Source organism: Anabrus simplex, chromosome 1, assembly GCF_040414725.1.
Source record: "Anabrus simplex isolate iqAnaSimp1 chromosome 1, ASM4041472v1, whole genome shotgun sequence".
Taxonomy (NCBI): Eukaryota; Metazoa; Arthropoda; class Insecta; order Orthoptera; family Tettigoniidae; genus Anabrus; species Anabrus simplex.
This window is the reverse complement of record NC_090265.1, coordinates 857,353,487-857,369,110: the sequence shown is the minus strand read 5'-3', so window position 1 is coordinate 857,369,110 and position 15,624 is coordinate 857,353,487. Positions and strand designations below refer to the sequence as shown.

Genomic DNA, 15,624 nt, shown 5'->3' with positions numbered 1-15,624 from the left:
TGTACAGTTGCACTGCCTTAAATTATATAGTAATAACGTTATTGGTTTTACGTTCCACTAACTACTTCATGGCGTTCGGAGAAGCCGAGGTGATGGAATTTTGTCCTGCCGGAGTTTTTTAAGATGCTAGCATATCTACAGACATAAGACCGACATATCTGAGCACCTTCAAATAACACCCGACTTGGCCACAATCAAACCTGCCAACTTAAGCTCAGACAAGATAGATGAAACATGTTCTATTAAATTTTTGAAAATGTTATTTAAATAATTAAATAATAAAACTTTTAGTATTGTAAAGGACCATTGTCCGGTCCCAAGTCCGGAATGAGAAAGGAGGAGGGTTTGCTGGTCTGGCACCCAGCTGTAAAATTGCCAACGCCGAGTGTTGGGCGGCGGGAAATAACCTGACTCCCTAAGGGGGCCAACGGCTTCGGGCGAATGAGCCCCTTTGGGTGGGGTGATGGTCCCCACAGTGGAGGAAATGCCACTGGAATCCATTATGCAGCGTCTGTTCTCCAGGTTAGGGGCGGCTGCACAAGGCGTCTGTACTCCAGAGGAGCGGCCTCATTATCACCTCACTGGATCACATCCAGAGTTGTAATTCGGGACCTAGTCCCACACAGGTGACACCTTGACAGTCAACCATGGAAGGTCTTTTAAGGAATACTCCACCGGCTGAACCAAGAGTTCAGAGAAGGCAGCATTCGGATACGGTGGGCTGCCACCTGAAAGATACCGTGAAGTCGGAGGCACGGAAATACCCCAGTACTACATACACGAATGAGACAAAATCAAGAATCAAACCAAAGCAGATAACATACTTCTCTACACACAACATAAACTCACTCATGCAAACCGGTAAACTAAAAGTGATCACCGACATAATGGACCAACACAAAATTCTTATCATGGGATTACAGGAAATTAGAAACACTGACCAGGATGCCTTGGAATCTCAAGGGTACAGACTTTATAAAGGTATACCCGGGAAGAGAGTGATGAAGAATGTCCCACAATTTGGAACAGGATTTTTGGTCAGCCTTAAAATAATAAACTCAGTTCAAGAATTCAGATCACAGTCTCCACGACTCTCAACGCTCACCTTAAAGGCATCTAATAAAATCTATACTATAATAAATGCCCATGCTCCCACTAATGATAAAAACAACTCCTCAAAAGACCAGGAGGAAACAGGAGAATTTTGGGACCTATTGGACCAGACCATAGATAACATCCCCAAACACCATATAAAATTATTAATAGGCGACTTCAACGCTCAACTAGGCAGAGAAAGAAAATACCGTGACATCATCGGAAAATGGCCAGCACACAAGAAAACAAATAAAAATGGAGAGAGACTAGTTGACCTGTGTAGAAACCATAATTTAATCTCAAAATCTACATGTTTTAAGAGGAAACCTCAAAAACTCAAAACATGGAAACACCCTGACTACACTAAAGGAGAATGGCAACTGGACCACGTCTGCATGGACAAATACCACCACAAAGAGATCTATAACGTCAAAGTCCTCCGAGGAATAGACACAGGTTCAGATCACTACGTAGTTAAAATTAAAATTAAACTCACTCCCCAGAGGAGACAACAAAAGCAAGCCCTTAAAACTAAAAGAAAAATAGATCCTACCCAGCTAATCAACAACAAAAATTACCAGAAAGCAACTGAAAAAATAAAAATCACAGACAAACTTGAAGACTTAGTACACAACCTTAAACAAATTGCAGAAGACCTAGCTCCAATTAAACCACGTAAAAAACACCAATGGTGGAACAGTGAATGTGATGAAACAGTGGAGAAAAGACATCAGGCATGGCTATTACATCAGTCCCAAAAGACAGAAATATCCTATCAAAAGCTAGTAAAACAGAGAAAAGAAACTACCCAAGTCTTAAGAAGAATAAAAAGACAACATCATAAGGACACCCTGCAGTTAATTGAAGAACAGTTCAGTAAAACTAAATCAAGGGACTACTACAAAACCTTCAGAAAGCAGCTCCAAAAATATGAACCCCCAACCCTACTGATGAAGGATGAAGATGGTAAGCTGGCCCATAACAATAAAGACAATGCAGAAATTCTGGCTGAACATTTCAACAAGCTTTTAAATTGTGAGGAACCTACAGAACTCCTTCATTTGGACACCAACACCCCGATAAAAACATCACCAGAAAACATCAATCCCCCCACAATAAAGGAAGTCTACCAAGCTCTGAATAAATTAAAAAACTACAAAGCGCCAGGAGAAGATCAGACCTTTGCGGAAATCTGGAAATATGCAGGAACCTCAGCAAAAGTTGCCCTCCATCAACAACTTGTCTCTATCTGGATTAAAGAAGAACTACCAGAACACTGGACAACAGCCCTCATTCATCCTCTGCACAAAAAAGGGGACAAAACCGACCCTAATAACTACAGGGGAATCTCGCTCCTAGACATAACATACAAAATATTTTCAATAATCATCCTTAATAGGATAAGTTTACAACTTGAGAAAGAACTAGGAGAATATCAAGGAGGTTTCAGACCCTGGAGGAGCTGTCCTGATCAGATCATGAGTCTTAAGTTGATAATGGACTATAACAGGAGAAGAAACAGAGATATGGTGATAACATTTGTAGATTTCAAGAAAGCTTATGATTGCATCCATAGAGAATCTCTGTTTAAAATTTTAAGACACCTTGGACTACACCCCAAATTAATAAACATGATAAAATTGACTCTCACCAATACCAAGTCAAAAGTGAAGTTTAGGGGTGAAACATCAGAGACATTTGAAATTAAAACTGGACTACGGCAGGGAGATGGGCTCTCACCACTATTATTTAACTGTGCTCTAGAAATGGTAATGAGGGAATGGTTTAGAAAATGTCCCCCCAAAATAAAGATTGGCCGAAAAATCAAAACAAATTGCCTGGGTTTTGCTGACGATTTAGCATTACTAGCAGTGGACATAAAAGAAGCAAAAACCCAGATATCAGAACTTCAAAACATTGCAAATAAAATTGGCCTCAAAATATCATTTGAAAAAACAGAAATTATGCCCCAAAAACCAACACAGCTAAAAGAAGTCATCATAAATGGTAATAAAATCAAATAGTAACTCAGTTTAAATATCTTGGAGAAGTAATAACACATAACTTAAATGAAAAAATCTCAATCCAAGTAAGAACAAATAGATTAGCTAAAGCACAAAAATTAACATGGGATATCTACAAAAAGAAATGTCTATCAATAAATACAAAAATAAAACACTACAACACAGTTATAAAACCGGAAGCTACATATGCAGCAGAAACACTCTTTTACCTGAATAAACAATCAAAGACTGACAGACTTCAGAAAATTGAAAGGAGGATTGGAAGAACCTGTATCAACAAAAAATATCAGAAAGATGGACAGTGGCGGTTAATACCTAACAAAGTCGTGTACAAAGAGCTAGAACCCATTACAGATACTATGCGTAAGAGGAGACTGGGATTCTTTGGACATATCATGAGGATGCAGGACTCGAGACTTCTGAAACAACTAGTACAACACAATCTCGTCTCAAAAAATACCACAACAGGATGTAAATGGATCAGAGAAGTAAGAGAGGATCTGAAGGAAATAGGCCTTACAACAGAAGACACCAAAAATAAGATAAAATTGAATACAAAACTCAAGAATACAAACCTCCGCTTTACCCTTACACAAAACAAACCAACAACACGCACATTTTCAACTGAGGAAAGAGCACGAAGATCGGAGCGTCTGAAGAAGTACTGGGAGGACCGCAAAGCCCGAACAATCCCTTCAAAGAGACCTGAACGACGGACTGACTAAAGTGATCCTATGTGGTCATAAAAGAAGAAGAAGAAGAAGAAGAAGAAGAAGAAAGGTGGAACATTTGACCATACCTTTAAAGTATATGTACAACAATACGGGCTTTATAATGAAATTCATTTTATGCAAGAAAGAAGAATTACCAGAAGATTGGAGAAAGGGTCCGATAATCGCAGTTTTCTACAAGGGTGTTAAGAAAGAATGTAACAACTATACGGGAATCACCATCATTTCACATGTCGTGAAGATCTTTGAGAGGATATTAGAGGGAAGACTGACACAGAAAGTAGAAAAGGAAATGGAGGAAGAACAATATAGATTTAGAAGAGATTTCAACTTTTGATCTCATTTTTACATTACGGAACATGGAGAAAAGATGGGAGTTTAGGAAGGATTTAGTGGTGGCATTTATAGATATTGAGAAGGCATATGACAGTGTACCACGGCTGGGATGCACTGATAAAAAAGAAGGCAGGCAGAACAGAAGTACAAATGATCAAAGCCATGTATGAAAAGTGTATAAGTAGTGTGAAGACTAAAATAGAACAAACAAACTGGTTCAATGTACAAATAGGACTTTGACAAGGAAGTGTATTATCCCTTATACTCTTCATCACAATCATGGATGAAATCCACAAGAGAGTACAACAAATAATGGGAAGCAAAGAGACAAAGGCCCTACTCTTTGCAGATGACATAGTAATATGGAGAGAAGATAAGAACAAGAACAAGTTACTGTACGGAATCGGGAGATAGAGGAATATGGAATGAAAATAAGTGTGGAAAAGAGTAAGACAGTAGTGATGATGAAATGTTAATCAAGAAGGAAGAAGGGATATTGAAGTAAATGAAAGACAATTAGAAGTTGTGAAAAGCTTCAAATATTGGGGAGTTTACTTGCAGAACATGGGAAAATAAATGAAGAAATTGGAAAGAGAATCCAACAAGCCAATGGGTGTTACCAATGTATGAGAGGTATAGTGTGAAACTTGGATGTCCCACAGAAATGCAAGAAAATTCTATACTCAATGTATCACACACCAATTTTGACATATGCGATCGACATATGGACAACAATAAAGCACGACAAAAGCAGAATCCAAGCAGCTGAGATGAAATTCCTTAGAGGAATAACTGGGAAGACACGAAGGGATAAAATTAGAAGCGTAGAAATCAGAGAGAGAGAATTGGATTCCCTAAACTGCAAGAGAAGACAGAGACCAGTAAGCTGAAATGATATGGACACATGATGAGAATGGAAGAGGATACAGTTCCAAAGTGAGCATTTATGGATAAAAATAGGAGGAAGACAATAGGGAATGCCCAGAAAGAGGTGGACAGATACAGTGAAGGAGAGTATGGAGAAGAGAGGAGTAAAAGAAAGAAATATTGGCAGAAGGAAAGGAGTGCTGGAGAGATAGAAAACTGTGGAAGTCCTTCATTCACAACCCGACCCAAAAGACTGGAAATGGGAAATGAAAAAGAAGAAAAATTTGAAAGTAAATTATAAAATAACAAAAATTTATTTTATTAAGATGAAAAGGTCACAAACGCATCAAAAGGGAATGTAAGTTCCCTGAGTAACAGAACACTTGAAATTTACATACCACATAAAGCGAATGATGAGATCAGCAGTATTTGAGTCATCAGCTAATATGAGTTTGAGTGTCTCCTGCAGGCCGAGGTTTCACCTTAGGACAGAGAGATGTGCACACTCTGTAAAGATACGGGCCACGGTGAAGTCCCTCTTTGGGAGGTAAGAGTCCATAGATCTTTCATGACCTATCCTCAGCCAACTCTCCGTGAAGGTCGGAAAGAGAACCATCAAAAGATGGTTTTCTTAATTGTTCTCAGTTTGTTGGGAGTTTGGATAGCTAGCTACTCCTATTCCCAGACGCCAAGATGGTGTAGCTGGGAACAAATATTCCTAGCTGGTACAATCACAGATCTAGGAGGTAAAAGTACCGCTTCATTAGCAGCTTCATCCGCAAGTTCATTTCCCGCAATCCCAACATGGCTTGAGAGCCACGCAAAAGTGATTCCAGTGCCAGCATTACACAAATTGGCTAGAAGATTATGAATTTGCTGTACCAGTGGGTGTTGTAGAAAATAGGTATCAACAGACTGCAGAGAACTTTAAGAGTCAATACACTTGAGAATGTGGTTTCTTTCATCACCCAGTGCAAACAGTAGAGCTTCTAACATAGCGAAAAAATAGATGCTACTGACACTAGGAAACAAAATCTTCGCGCTTATATTATCGGGGACAAAAAAGTATCCCACATTTTCTTCCCTCTTAGAACCATCGGTGAAGACATCTTGCAGCCGGATACTGGTGAATGAAATTCTAGAAATACCTCTAATGAACAGAGGCATTCATGTTCGCTTTGAATCAACGGAGTATATCTAGCCATATATCCGGTCGCGGAACTAACCACGGAGGTACCTTGCAAGAAGTCCACTCAACACAATCACCGATAGCTACATCTAACTCACAACACAAGCTATCAATTCAAATCCCAACTGGCCATGTGGCATTTGGCTGAGTTTGGTACCTCTGTTGGTATTTGGTACTAGCTTGGATGTAGCGGCATTTCACGAATTTTGGCTGCGTACATGAGGAGTAACTACTGCCTCCTTATTCGTAAAAGTGGAACTCCCACTTCAGTGAGTAGGCTGGGAATGGGGCTAGTAGAGAAAGCACCCATTGACAGTCTAATTCGACTATGGTGAACACCACTTAAAAGGTTCAGCGCAGATTTGGATGCTGAACCAACAGTATCATAGTTAACGCTGCTGGGCCCACAGTCATCCATCACTGTATGTAGACGATTTAGCTCTACATAACAGGTCTGGATAAATGGCAATTGCTGAGAGACAGCTACAGCAAACTATTAACCGAGTCGACACATGAGCCCTACAATATGGTTTTCGATTTTTTAGGAACAAAAACCTCAGTTGTACATTTCTATCGATGTCGACTTATGCATCCTGAAACAGAACTCCACTTGTGAGACAGTGTCTTACCAGTGGTAGACACCTGTAGGATCCTGGGTCTCCATTCTGATAAGATACTGATGTGGCAGCCCCACATCCGTCAGTCGATGGTAGCCTGCATGAAGAGACTTAACATGCTTAAGTCATTGATGAAATGGCGTATGGCTTTTAGTGCCGGGAGTGTCCGAGGACAAGTTTGGCTCGCCAGAGGCAGGTCTTTTGATCTGACATCCATAGGTGACCTGCGACAACATATACACCTAGCCCCCGTGCCAGTGAAATTAACCAATTATGGTTAAAAGTCCTGATCCTACCAGGAATCGAACCAGGGACCCCTGTGACCAAAGGCCAGCACACTAACCATGTAGCCATGAAGCCAGACTAAGCCATCGATGGTGACTGCGAACAACATGACAGTTAGTTTAGATCTGTGTGTACTCCATTTTCTTGAATAGCAAAGTGTCTGTGGTACATAAGTTGTGTCTCCTTACGATTTTTATTACTGAACAGAAAATTCTACATTGGATCCAAACTACTACTGAAAAAGGTAAACATTCTGATGAAGAATGCATGATTAAAAGTCACTTTATCAGTGCTCACTGTTTATTTTCAATGCTTCAGTATCATTTCCCCACCAATCCTGTCATTGGTAGGAACCTCAGAAACTGGCGAATAAAATGCTTCATAATCAACGGGGGGAGTGGGTTTAAAGGTGCTGGAATAAGTGGTAAAAAACAAGACAAGAAGGTGTAAGGCAGTAAATAAAGTTGTTAAATAAGCTGACAAAATTTTAATTTTCAGTGCATCATAAAGCAAGGTTTAACTGCAATAACAATTCTGGTAGTAATAATGGTAATCCGGGTGTCCATAAGTTCTAGAAAATTCTACACTAACAATTATGCTCAGAAATTAACCCTTTTAGCAATGAGCACATTCCTCAGCCTGAGGTTGGTTTGGACCTTACCATAACCACCATCAGCTGTCAGAAGTAGCCTAGTACTGAAGAGATGTATTAGGGAAGTAAGGAGTAGGTATTTTCCTGTTGTTTTCCTCACAGAACCAGAAGGGGCTGTTATGTATCAGTCTGGCAAGCCCACTGAAATGCATTCACCAACCAACCCTATGAACAACACTTTCACATTTTTTAATTTTTTTTTTAACACCATACTGACACACATAGGGACAGAATAGGAAGGGGCTGGGAGTGAAAGGAAAGTGGCTGTGACCTTAATTAAAGTACAGCCTTTGCCTGGTGTGAAAATGGGAAACCACAGAAAACCCTTTTCAGGGCTGCTGACAGTAGGGTTCAAATCCACTACCTCCCGAATGCAAGTTGACAGTTAAGTGACCCAAACTGCACAGCCACTCACTCGGTTTGAAATCATTCATCAGTGGGACTGGCTGCATAAGGAATTATATTTCTAACACCGCTCATATATCAGTCACTTTCATATCATCTAAGCCAAGGATGAGACAAACAGGTCAATAAAAGTAACAAACTCAATCTAGTCCATACCAGGAGAGACACTACAATCAAGCACACTTTATCTGATCAGAGATAGATCTAGGCAGTTAGAGCACATAGTTTGGATAAAATATGACGTGCAATCAAAACATTTATGGAAAAAGCTTATTGGAAGGATTCAAAACATTTCAGCACCGTACTCTGAACATCATTTGATAATATCAAATATTGAAATATATTACATTCTAAGTCACACCCAAATACTTATACATGCAAAAAACAATAAATAACAGTGACCCCACTGCCACACAGGGGCAGAACGCTGACAATTTCACGACTGAAAAGGCTGAGAGCTTGAATATAATATTCACAATGGGTGATTATTAAATTATGGTTCGACTCTTTAGTTGAATGATCATTATTGGGGCCTTTTGTTCAGAGGGTCCAGATTTCGATTTGCGGCCGGGTTGGGGATTTTAATTGCATCATTAATTCTTCTGGCTAGGGGACTGGGTGTTTGTGTTTGTCCTAATACTCTCATCTTTATATTCACACAACCCACCAAACTACCAATCACCACAGAAACATGCAATAGTGATTACATCCCTCCATATAGGGTTACCCTCTTAACATGAAAGCCCGAGTATACTCGGGGTTTTATATATTTACAGTATATAAAATAAAATCCCAGTATACTCGGGAATGTCGCTCATTGATCGGTACCTAATTTAAAAGCCCAAATATACTCGTTTCTTTTTGTTTCTCAATATTTCCGCCTAATGTTTATGAAATTATTACTTCAGGGTCCTATTTTTGCAAACAGATGTTGTGGATGTCGGTGACTCAGGCAGTTCGTTTTCGCGGCTTTCCCGCTCGATGTAGCATTGTGTGTTGATCCTTGTTTTAGGGCATTTCACACAGCCACAAACATATGAACAGTATTGAGTGTCATGTTCTATTACTTGCCATCTGTTTAGTGCTGAGTTATTTATTTTAGAACCCGTAAAAAATATAACGAGTATACTCGGGATTTTAAAACAAGAACTTTTCGGTGGCTTATATTTCATTGTTAAGTTCGAAAAATATATTTTCATTGTCACCACTGTCATTAGTTTTCAATAAACAGCCCATTTTAACAATTAAAAATATTAGGTAAAAAAAGATCACAATTTTGTAAATAATTGGTATGTTAAGAAAGGTGTCTGATCGTAAAACAGGACCAAATTCACATATGCAACACAGTGTGCATCCGCAACTCCACAGGTATGGCGAAAAGGGGTAGTAGAAAAGGAAGAAAAAAGTGAAATGAAATTATGGTTCGCTTGTGAGAACATAATATTTGAAATAAATTACTGTTTAAAAAATTCAGACCAAGTCTGAACATATAAGCTCCTGACACTAGCAGATTTAACAAATGTACAAAACTGCTAAATAGAGAAGGAATCAATTTCAATATCTTGAATGGCAAGGTATTGATAATCAATACACTGATATCAAAATTTATCTGTTATTGCTAAGTGATCAATTGGTGGATGATGTCCTGAGATATATTACTGCAAAATTTATCCAATTTATCCAACATTGCAAAAAAAGTGGTGAAATACATAGAAATTTGCAAAAAATATTGTGAACTACATAAGAATTCATGAAAAAATGGTAAAATTACTAAAATTTGTGATATATCGTGATGCAATGGATATTAAATAACTTCTATATCGCACCTACCTTACAACTGATAAGAATTCCTGAAAAAGCCATTTGCAAAAATAAGGGATCCCTAATCATGGTAAAAAATAAAAGCTGATTGTGTGGATTGGTATTCACATAAACCATATTCAATTACAAGGGGATCATATTCATCATCTTTCTGATATTCGGCACATGGTTTAGGAGAAAAAATTAACAATATGCTATTGTACTTTTCAAAGTATAGGTGCCTCTTATGTGTTTATATCAAAGTTCTTTTATAGAGAGAATTCCACATTATTTCTTGTATTTTTAGAAATTACAACAGAAATTCAATCATCCAAACTAATTGTTAACAAAGGTCAGCAGGATAAGTAAAAATCCAGATAATCAAATTCAAAATTTTAATGTAGTGTATGTAATCAAATATAAATACAATATGTACAGCACATTAAATATTTATGAAGATTATGGGTTCAAAATTTAAAAAATTTAAGATAGATGCACATGAAGAGTAATAAAATATATGGTACAATGTATAAAACATTTATGAACAATTATGAAAACTCAAAGCTCTAAATGTAGCATGGTTAAAAAAAAAACAAAAAACAATAGAAGGTCCAAATCCAGATTATTGATGATCCTGGATAACTAAGGTCCAGATAATCAAGTTTCTATTGTACTATATTTTAAAACAATAACTCTGTAACAAAAGATCATATATTTGTTGTACTTTATATTAACCGATCATTTATTAAATCTATAAATAAATGTATTAAATTTATAAATGTATTAACACTGTGTTATAGTTGTAATTTTCACTTATCCTCATTTTGTTTTGTTTAAAATATATTATGAAACCCAGCAAACAGTAGCAAAAAATAATCATTTAAAAAAAGACTTGAACATACACGATACATACGTTAGGACCAAAGACAGACCCCTAAGGCACTCCATACTTAACTGCCAAAATACCAATCAACATCTACTATACCAGACTTGAAACTGAACAAGAGCGACAAAATCCTTTCCTCTTCTCTCTCATATAAAAGGCTGAATGTCTGAAAGAACTGCTTTCAAAAGGAGCATAATTCTAGCTAATCATCATAATAAAAACTACTGTACTCACATTATGGAAGTAGCCTGTAGCCACAATTTTTATGGGCTCTGTAAGTGCAGTGACCAGGACCGGAACTGAACTCTTCACATTCGTACCATTACCCAGCTGACCAAACACACTGGATCCGAAAGTGAACACTTGACCATCAGATGTCAGAACAATAGTGTGTCCATGCCCTCCACTGATCTGCATCACCACCTAAGGACAAAACGACAACTTAACGTGGTAAAAATTCGGTGTTTACCCAGTAACTTAAATTACAATAAAAAACGACAACTTAACGTGGTAAAAATTCGGTGTTTACCCAGTAACTTAGATTAAAATACAAACATTCATTTCTAAAGGGGCGTGACTACAAGTTACAGTATATCCAATGGGGCCAGTGGGGAACTCCTCATTAATCCTGACGAACATCACTTTATAGTTACTAGAATTTAGTCCTTTAGGACTGGGCATTTCAACTTGATCTATATGTTTCTTCCAGAAAGCCGTTTAATGTCACATATGAGAGATGTTCCCAGCTTTCGGAACCCCACATTTCAACTAGTCTTCCACCTGTATTGTATATTATAAGTCCTCATCACCACTGATCTGCATTTAAGGCAGTCGCCTAGGTGGCAGAATCCCTGTGTGTTGTTTATCTAGTCTTTTTTTTTTTTTTGCTAGGGGCTTTACGTCGCACCGACAGAGATAGGTCTTATGGCGACAATGGGATAGGAAAGGCCTAGGAGTTGGAAGGAAGCGGCCTTGGCCTTAATTAAGGTACAGCCCCAGCATTTGCCTGGTGTGAAAATGGGAAACCACGGAAAACCATTTTCAGGGCTGCCGATAGTGGGATTCGAACCTACTATCTCCCGGATGCAAGCTCACAGCCGCGCGCCTCTACACGCACGGCCAACTCGCCCGGTTTTATCTAGTCTTGTTTGTAACAGACTAGTTTAATGTAATTTTAACCCAACTCCTGAACTTTTTTTTTTTTCTAGTTGCTTTACGTCACACCGACACAGATAGGTCTTATGGCGATGATGATATAGGAAAGAGCTAGGAGTGGGAAGGAAGCGGCTGTGGTCTTAATTAAGATACAGCCCCAGCATTTGCCTGGTGTGAAAATGGGAAACCATGGAAAACCTTCTTCAGGGCTGTCGACAGTGGGGTTCAAACCCACTATCTCCTGGATGCAAGCTCACAGCTGCGCACCCCTAACCGCATGGCCAACTCGCCCAGTCCTGAACTATCAACATCAATGGAACTTCAAAAACGTCTTTAGTGTATCACGAGCATATAACGAACAGTGTATTGTACAATATTGCATTTCACCAAAGCATTATCAAATACACAGTCATTCAATGTTTTTAATGTGACTTGAGCACAACGCATGTACCATTATTAATCAAGCTGAATTTTAAATGTTTTTAGTATGTTTAAATTAACAACAGTATAGTGTGCAGTACTACACCATACTAAGGCACTGTTAAATATATAGTCACCTAGCAATTTTAAGAACAGAGACGGGGTTATATTTCCTCACTTCAGTATGTGACGCTCTCCAGGAAGCCATACCTTAAGTAGGAAAATCATACTTTTGGTTTATTTTGTATTTTGATAGTAGATACATTTGTAATCATTTTTGTGAAAACCAGAAGTCTTTACCTTAAAAACTGATCACTTTATGTAACTGTGAAGTTGAAGGACATAATTTATTGAATTTCAAGAAACCGATCTCGATAGCTGCAGTCGCTTAAGTGCGGCCGGTATCCAGTATTCGGGAGATAGTAGGTTCGAACCCCACTGTCGGCAGCCCTGAAAATGGTTTTCCGTGGTTTCCCATTTTCTCACCAGGCAAATGCTGGGGCTGTACCTTAATTAAGGCTACGGCCGCTTCCTTCCCACTCCTAACCCTTCCTTGTCCCATCGTCGCCAAAAGACCTATCTGTGTCGGTGCGACGTAAAGCAGCTAGCAAAAAAAATTTCAATTTCAAGAAAATCAAAAATATATTAAGGATTAAAGAAAATGTGACAGTTTCACTGGATAAAGGAATATCAGCTTTCCATAAAAAATAGTTTTCATAAATATGTAGGAGTTTTATTCTCCAGAAATTAAATATGTAAACATGTACAAAACTTGAAAAAAAGTGAAAAAGGAAGTTTTAGTCTTGCGACACTCATATACGCAAAAGTTCCGTCTTAACATAATGATACAATAATTATAATAATACCAATAGTAGTAATTCTAATAATAATGCTACTAATAATAATAATAATAATAATGTTGTATATTTTTAAAAACATGGTTCATGTTTGTGGGTTACTGTAGTCACGTCCTAGTTCGTGAACCATGGGCAACGGCTGAGTGGCCTAGTAAGTGGTCCTGAGAGTCGGGATACCAGTTGCTATGGAATGGGAGTGGGCATCTCGGACATATTCTGAGTCGTGGCCCTCCTTGTGCTCAGGCGGCTAGGACTATACAATCCACCGGTGGTCCATAACCCGTTAGAGGAGAGATCCTCACTTGGACTATGTGCAAGAAGGGCAGCATCCTGCTTCATGAATTTACCGAGCTCCGAACACTTTAAGCAAGCCTCGGACCTATGGAAGTAATGGAGTCCCACTCCCATTTGACAGGCGAGGGACTCCTTGGAAACAACTTGGCGAACGAAATGGAATTCCATGGGGAGCTATCAATATTAATGGGGCTTATGGAAGAAAGAAGGTAGAACTAGCTGAGTCAGCAAAGAGGATGCATCTGGATGTGCTAGGAGTAAGTGATATTCGGGTAAGGGGAGATAATGAGAAAGAGATAGGAGATTATAAAGTGTACTTGACGGGTGTTAGAAAGGGAAGGGCAGAGTCTGGGGTAGGGCTTTTTATCAGGAATACCATTGCACGCAACATAGATTCTGTTAGGCACGTAAATGAGCGAATGATGTGGGTAGATTTGTCAGTGGGAGGAATTAGGACAAGAATTGTGTCCATGTATTCACCATGTGAGGGTGCAGATGAGGATGAAGTTGACAAGTTTTATGAAGCATTGAGAGACATCGTGGTCAGGGTCAACAGCAAGGATAGAATAGTGCTAATGGGCGATTTCAATGCGAGAGTTGGGAATAGAACTGAAGGACACGAAAAGGTGATTGGTAAATGTGGGGAAGATATGGAAGCTAATGGGAATGGGAAGCGTTTGCTGGACTTCTGTGCTAGTATGGGTTTAGCTGCTACGAATACATTCTTCAAGCATAAGGCTATTCACCGCTACACATGGGAGGCTAGCGGTACCAGATCCATAATAGACTATATCTTAACAGACTTTGAATTCAGGAAATCTGTTAGGAATGTACGAGTTTTTCGCGGATTTTTCGATGATACAGACCACTATCTGATCTGTAGTGAACTAAGTATCTCTAGGCCTAGGGTAGAGAAAGTGAAATCTGTCTGCAAACGAATAAGGATAGAAAATCTCCAGGACGAGGAAATTAGACAGAAGTACATGGATAAGATTAGTGAGAAGTTTCGAACAGTAGACAGTAAGCAGGTTCAGGATATAGAAAGTGAATGGGTGGCATACAGGGATGCTGTAGTAGAAACAGCAAGGGAATGCCTAGGAACAACTGTGTGTAAAGATGGGAAAAGGCGAACATCTTGGTGAAATGATGAAGTGAGAGCAGCCTGTAAATGTAAAAAGAAGGCTTATCAGAAATAGCTCCAAACAAGGGCCGAGGCAGACAGGGATTTGTACGTAGATGAAAGAAACAGAGCGAAACAAATAGTTGTTGAATCCAAAAAGAAGTCATGGTAATAACCTGGAAAGGCTAGGCCAAGCAGCAGGAAAACCTTTCTGGACAGTAATAAAGAATCTTAGGAAGGAAGGGAAAAAGGAAATGAACAGTGTTTTGAGTAATTCAGGTGAACTCATAATAGATCCCAGGGAATCACTGGAGAGGTGGAGGGAATATTTCGAACATCTTCTCAAGGTAAAAGGAAATCATCATGGTGGTGTTGCAAACAGCCAAGCTCATGGGGAGGAGGAAAATGATGTTGGTGAAATTATGCTTGAGGAAGTGGAAAGGATAGTAAATAAACTCCACTGTCATAAGGCAGCAGGAATAGATGAAATTAGACCTGAAATGGTGAAGTATAGTGGGAAGGCAGGGATGAAATGGCTTCATAGAATAGTAAAATTAGTGTGGAGTGTTGGTAAGGTACCTTCAGATTGGACACAAGCAGTAACTGCACCTATCTATAAACAAGGGAACAGGAAGGATTGCAACAACTATCGAGGTATCTCATTGATTAGTATACCAGGCAAAGTATTCACTGGCATCTTGGAAGGGAGGGTGCGATCAGTCGTTGAGAGGAAGTTGGATGAAAACCAGTGTGGTTTCAGACCACAGAGATCAGATTTTCAGTATGCGCCAGGTAATTGAAAAATGCTATGAGAGGAATAGGCAGTTGTATTTATGTTTCGTAGATCTAGAGAAAGCATATGACAGGGTACCGAGGGAAAAGATGTTCGCC

General features: G+C 38.9%; 1 protein-coding gene across 1 annotated transcript in view; it reads right to left on the bottom strand.

Annotated features, from left to right (window-relative positions):
- The window catches only part of ca (claret), a 367,006-nt gene that overhangs the window by 98,849 nt on the left and 252,533 nt on the right, over nucleotides 1-15,624 (bottom strand). The window contains exon 20 of the mRNA XM_067136443.2: nucleotides 11,122-11,310. Coding sequence (XP_066992544.2) covers nucleotides 11,122-11,310 — 189 coding nt within the window. The remainder of the gene's footprint in view (nucleotides 1-11,121; nucleotides 11,311-15,624) is intronic.